This window comes from Sinocyclocheilus anshuiensis, unplaced genomic scaffold (assembly GCF_001515605.1).
Source record: "Sinocyclocheilus anshuiensis isolate Anshui unplaced genomic scaffold, SAMN03320099.WGS_v1.1 scaffold210, whole genome shotgun sequence".
NCBI classification, from domain to species: Eukaryota; Metazoa; Chordata; class Actinopteri; order Cypriniformes; family Cyprinidae; genus Sinocyclocheilus; species Sinocyclocheilus anshuiensis.
The window spans coordinates 929,865-936,665 of NW_015547666.1; the positions used below are offsets into that span (position 1 = coordinate 929,865).

At 35.6% G+C, this 6,801-nt stretch overlaps 1 protein-coding gene across 3 annotated transcripts in view; it reads right to left on the reverse strand.

The window, feature by feature from the left end:
• LOC107702598 (paralemmin-2-like) overlaps nucleotides 1–6,801 on the reverse strand; it is a 100,445-nt gene that overhangs the window by 71,944 nt on the left and 21,700 nt on the right. For all 3 annotated transcript variants that reach the window (XM_016504968.1, XM_016504967.1, XM_016504971.1), the window contains one exon: nucleotides 1,395–1,475. In XM_016504968.1, coding sequence (XP_016360454.1) covers nucleotides 1,395–1,475 — 81 coding nt within the window. The remainder of the gene's footprint in view (nucleotides 1–1,394; nucleotides 1,476–6,801) is intronic.

Genomic DNA, 6,801 nt, shown 5'->3' on the forward strand with positions numbered 1-6,801 from the left:
GGTAGTATACCGTTTTTGGAAGTGAAAAATGCTGTATAATTTACAGTGAATAACCGTAAATTGACATTCCCAGAATTCCCTGCGTTACATTTCAAATTTGATGTTTTTTTGTTGAAATAACTATGTTTCTTCTTAATTTTTTCTTATCAGTTTTGTATATTAGGGTTGTGTATTACACCTAATGTTGTTAAATGAATGTTTATTGCATTATTTCAGTTTCATGTGTGTTACCATGATGGTGTTTAGCATTTGTGTGAATGACACTGTGCACCTTCTATATATGTTATTATTTAAAAGCTGCTTGTGATGGGCTTTGGTTCATCATGTGACGTTCTCATCACCACCTGCATTTGGTGGTTATCAGTGTATTACAAAGGTACAAAACAGATTTCAGTACTTCAATAGGTTGGTATATTAACATTATATCAGTTAATGAAATTATGGTATTTAACTGTAAATTTAAGTTAAAACCGTAAAACCTAAAATGTTGCTACCGTATTTTTTACGGTAAAATTCCGGCAACCACAGCTGCCGGTTTTTTACCGTAAATTTTACGGAATTTTTTTTACAGTGTACACATTCACAATAAGATCGCCCAGAATTTGTGCATATGATTAGCTATAGCTAACGTCAGTGCTGTTGTGTGCTGGAATATAAGCGATCGCTGTTATCTTTTAGTCTCTCGGCGGTCTTTACGTAAGTCTCACAGTACTACAGCGTTATCAAATCTTTTGCAGTCATTGAGAATAAGTGCTTCTTTTCTCTCCTGAGGCCTAGACAAAATCTCTTTCATGAGTAAACCAAAGGCTGTGTTTTTTGTATAAACTAACTGCCATAAAATTCGGGTGATAACACCACAGAGTAATTGTGCGTAAATGAGGAAAACCCCTGGCTATCTGATAACACACTCTTGTGTTGCTAGAGCTGATTCAGACATGTTCCCCTGACGCGGACTCGCGCAGAGAGAAAAAAGATTATCATCAGGACAAAAAATTCAAAGATTACTTCTCTAGTCATTTCTAAATCCAAATTTGATTCCACCATCATCCAACTAGTATGTGAGCAACATCAGTGCAGATAGCAATTCTAGACAGCGATTCAGGAGTGAAGATTCTCTATGGATTTACTGTACCTTCAAAACACACTCTGATTGACATTTGCATTTGTCTGCTGCAAGAGATGCAATGAATCCAAGCTGCTCTCCAAAAATAACTTATTCTGTGTTACATCAAAGCTCTTGTGTGAAATTACCCTATAAGATAACTTTGGAGAACACAATACATTGATATGTAAATGTAGGAAAACATATTGAAAGCTGACATTTGAACGATCAGTCTGCTGTAGTGGTGCAAGGTCAAACTTTCAGAGATGTTTTGAAGAGGTTTTTGTTTTACCTTGAAATGTTGAAGTTGTAGAACAAATTCATCGAGTTGTCTTCTTTTGTCCTCTATCTCGGCTTGTCTTTTCCGTTTTTCCTGAAAATATAATAGAATTTGTTTTTGTTATATCACTGAGAGTAACATTTGAAAGATTTTTAATGATAAATAAGTCATTTCGTGTGACCATGAGACAAATAATTTCAGCTTAGTTAGGATGACCATTTGTCATGGCCAGGATTTCTAGATTTCCTAAAATTTTGGCTTTGTTTTTCTATTGACATGCTCTCTGCAGTCCTCTTACATTATTTGTATGTGTTTTTGCATTGTTTTGATCGTTCTCTGATACCACCTCCTTACGCCACGATTGGTCAATTATGCACAGTGCTTGCATGCTATTGGTCAAACTACTTTTCAGTTATTACATTCAGCAAGTCTGAAAACAATAGGAAAACAAAGTCAAAACCCAGATATTTTTTTTAGGCAAAAAGAAGATGTATGCTCGCTTAGTAGTGCATGCAATGAGTTTAAACTGATTTTAATAGAAGCTTGTTTGACAAATATTTTTTCAAGTATTTTCAGGGTTTTTATCCTAAACCTTTTTATTGTTTGAGCTTTATTTGTGATATTTGCTCAAGCAAGCATAACTTTTAGCCTTTCGGCTGTTCATAGCTAAATACTTAAGCAGCTGTTTCACTTCTAACAACAACAGACTAAAAACAGGAAGTCATCAATTTCCAATACATAGCTGCACAGGGGGCAGAAATAATTGTTTAGGCTGTTAAACATGGCAAGTACCATTCACATTTTCTTCAGAAAAAGTGAAACCTTGGTTGAAAATACGACCCACTGGAACAACACATTTAGAAAGGTTTGTCCACAACTTTGCAACACTGTATATAATATAATCATATCCCATCATAACCCTAAACAGCCCGTCTCTGCAGGTGATCTAACTCTTATTCACTTTACAAGACCAGAGAAGCCCATAGAGGGAAACTGAGCCATATACAGTATGTAAGTTACTGAGGTTCTTGAGTGTGTGTTCAAATATCTTGGCTGGCTCGGACACAGTTCACGGACGCATTCCTGCAGTCAGTGTGTGCTCTCCTGTGAGCTCCGCTGAGGGAAAACTGATATGCTATCCAGATGTGCACAAATGTGCCTCTACAAATGGACCCTTACATATCCGTCAGTGAATAATGCCACTGGATTTCACATGAAAGCTAACTGTTAATGGTTTTTATGTCTTCTTTTAAAAGCTGAGCACTGAAACATAGTCCCTGATTTTGAGGAAGAGAAAGTAAGAGGAAAGATCTGATTACCTTCTACTCCAGAGAAACCGATTAGGGTGTTCATTTAAAGAACATTTACATCTAAAAATCGGACCTGAAACTTCCAGCAAGAGATCTGTCATTTATACATACACAATAAGAGAAACTGTCTTAGAAAGACCTTTTAATAGCAAATTATCAATAAAGAAATTCAAATGGGGATTATAAAAGTCATTTTTAATTTAATTAATTATCTTAAAAGCTTAAATCCAGTATACTGTAAGTGAAACTCTGTTTACTACGGTGTAACATTTAATGTGCCTCTCTCATTTACTGATTATTGTATATGTATGTGTGTGTTTGTATATAAATGTGGTTTGACTATGGATTTGATGAATACTAATGAGTCTGACATCCTGTTGAAATAACACATGAACAGCACGCAGGAGAACACAGAAAATACAATGCATAAGCAGAGAGATTGTTTTGGCATCAGATCTTATGCCCCATTGTGAACAGTCATGCCAACTGGAGTGCTCACGATGTGTCTGTCTAACTTCATTCATCCGGGCCAAGAAAGTCACCACAATAATCTGTAAAATATACACTTTGTAGGATGATTATCATTCTGGCACCTGAAATATAAACTCTGGTACACTTGAATAATCATTTTTAATTCCAAATTAAATTATATCAGCAAAGACTATAAATATAAGGCTTAACTGTAAAACAAACACACTTTTGGTTAAACCGGGTTTTTTTCTGAATGTGATGTTATTTGTCTTTTCAGCTTGGACAATTTGAATGCCTTTTATGCCATATAGTATACAAATATTCCATTTGTGCTTTTATGAAGTGAACATGTCATAAACTTCAAATTATTTTAATTTTTAGAAAACTATATCTAATGTTAAAACTGATCACAAATGTTGCTTTTCCCTGTATTTAAGAATAATGTGAATGTAATAGTAAGCATGTTTTTGTGCAGAGCGCTGTTCTAGCAACCTTAACGTCATAGGTTTAATTTCCAGGTTGCACACAACATTTTTTTTTTTTTCTATTAACGCACTATAAATGTATTTGGATTAAAGTGTATATTAAACTATCAAAAAGAGAAGTTAGATGTGGTTCTAAATCCAGGAAGTGACAATGAATCATCAAAACAGTCAGGAAAGCAACTGATTTCAAATGGCCCAACATTTTTTTGTAAAATAAGAACTAAAGAACTAAAATATATGCAAATTTGGTAACACTTTAGGTTGATTTAGGGAACACTATTCACTATTAACTAGCTGCTTATTAGCATGCATATTAATAGCATTTTGGCTGTTTAGCTGTAATTACAAAGCCCATATTAACTCTAAACATAACTACTACAACGACTACCTTACTATCAATAAGCAGCACATTATAAATATATATACTGTATATATTCCAGATTTTTGGGTCTTTTGATAATTTAAAATGCATCACAAAGCATATCAACATTTATTGTGCTGTATGCAATTTGAACATCATGGTTCTGTTCTTTATACAAGCAAATGTTTCTTTAATGTGCATCACAACAACGTCAACTCTGAATCTATGCAAGCAATTTCTCATGTGACGGCAGGGCTGTAATTACACCGGCAGAGCGTTCGTCACTGGTTACATGCACTACGGACTGGCATGACACTCCACGCCCCTCTCATCTGGACAGAAAACTAAAGCCAGATCTATTTCACACCAAGTATGCGACCCATACCAGAGCTCAGCGTAACATACAGGAATAGGCCAGCAGCAAGAGTCGTTCCTCACCACGGACACGTAAGCTGTGGCCCAAACATCTCGAAATATCCCTCATGCGGAGGCTAATTTCCAGACAGACCGTAGCATCTGTAAATAATTGGGGATATGAGTTGAGCATGAAAACAGGTAATAAAAATGCTCAGTGACGTTGAGCCTGTTGGGCTGGTGAGACCCAAACAATGAGGATTTGTTTCCCAGCTCAAATGGAAAACATCTGCACGGCGGTACTAAAGCCTCCCCCTCCATCTCTACTGATGCCATCAAACACCCGAGAGCCTCTCTTCAGTTAATTTGATTTCTCTTTTGCTACAGACAAAATATGAGACATCCTGAGATCTAAAGTTTAACAGAAACAATTGGAAATCCACCGAGGATGTCACTATAGTTAAGTCCAAGTTCAGAGGGTAAAAATCTTGGCCATGTACTCCTACACAGGCCACATTCCCCTCTGAAAAATAAAGCTTCCCATGTTGTGTGTAAAAGGGCTTGATGCTTACTTTTTCCCCAAGGAGTACATAAAAGGCTTCACAATGAAAACTGAACAAACAGAGAGAAGCTACGAGAGTTTACTTCTAATTAAATGCAATACACAATTTGTTGCATAACCAAAATACCAATAATAGGAAAAAAAATGGATAATGCAGGACTTTGAATTGTAAACAAGCCGGAAATACACAGGGACTCTTATTTTGAAATGTGTATATTGTTACACTATTTAAGATACTTTACACTTTTTACAACCTTATATTTCATAAAACTGATGTTTTATACTTTTTAAGGACCTTAGGGATTTTTGATTCACTCACACGTTCCAAAATACATTGTGCATTCGCACACATTTTAGTCATATTTTAAGCCGCAAATGCAAGTAAAACACTGTTGAGTCCTGGTTTAACCAACTACAATGAAAATTCTGTAAATATACAGTCCAGTGTACTGTTAATATGAAATAATTTTCTGTATTGATCTGTAAACTTAGAGAATTATCGGTAACATTATCCATTTTTGTAATTATAGTGTAGATTTCAGTGTCATATGTGCATGGATAAGCTTACGCTGAAAGTAATCAACATATTAAGTCATAAAGATTACTTTATAGTGAACACTATCATGGCTGATGAATGATGCATTTATGGCTGCGATCCCAATTCATATAATATCTGTTAAAATGTGATATTCTAAATGGGACCAAAAATTCCACAAACTCCTTTATAATGACTTGGACATTTTGAATTGCTTAAAAACCAACAACAATGATGAACACTCTAAGAAAAGTCTGTAAAAATACTTCAGAGTGTGCTGTGCTAATAAGAAGGGACTTTCCTTACAAGTGTTCTGAATTAAGCATTGCATTGTATTTTGTTTTAGGGTTGAAGGAAATGTCGGTAAAATTAACGAAAATGTACTGGTTCGAAAAACCATGAAAACACTATTCTGACAGGACATTATACATATTTCAAAGGTTTTTATTTTCTTACAGTGTAGACGCTTGAAATGAAGATGCAAACAGTAAGCTTCATGGTGGTCTGTGATAAGATGTGATGTACTTTCATAGTTTCACAAGTATGCCAATTGGGATGAAGCCATGACCTAGGAGCCAATGAGTCACAGCAAATGGAATCTCAAACTTTCGCTGAGATTGAGAAACAGTCCATTTCCTCTGTTGTATGCGACCAATGACCCGAGCTGTCACAGCATGTGTCACTGTTGACTCCTACAACTGACGCCTCCAGTGCAAGTAATGCTGACATTTCTGATTGAAATGCTCTTTAACAAAGACTAACTAATACATGGATCGTTTTTGTATTTGCTCAGATATTTTTTCTTTACAGCAATGGGATTAAATAGAGATCAAATTGGCTTAAGTTTCCATAGACTTCAGCAATGCCTCAAGTATCTCAAAGTCTGCAAATGTTAGAGATCTCAATATGAAACTAGATAAAAAAGTTTGTCAAGACAAACTTTAGGTTGGCTTGAGAAAGCCTAGCCTGAAAGTTTAAAGCAGTTGTAAAAGTCTGGAGTTTGAAAATGTAGATTAGATAGAGGTTGATAACATGTTTCTAGCATGATTAGCATGTTTTTAGCATGATTGGCCTGTAACTAGCATATTGCTGGCATGATTAGCATGTTACTAGCATGTTGATAGCATGATTAGCAAGTGACTAGCATGTTGCTAGCATGAATAGCAAGTTACTAGCATGTTTCTAGCATGATTAGCAGGTTACTAGCATGTCGCTAGCATGAATAGCAAGTGACTAGCATGTTTCTAGCATGATTAACATGTTGCTAGCCTGATTAACCAGTAACTAGCATGTTGCTAGCATGCATAGCAAGTTACTAGCATGTTTCTAGCATGATTAGCA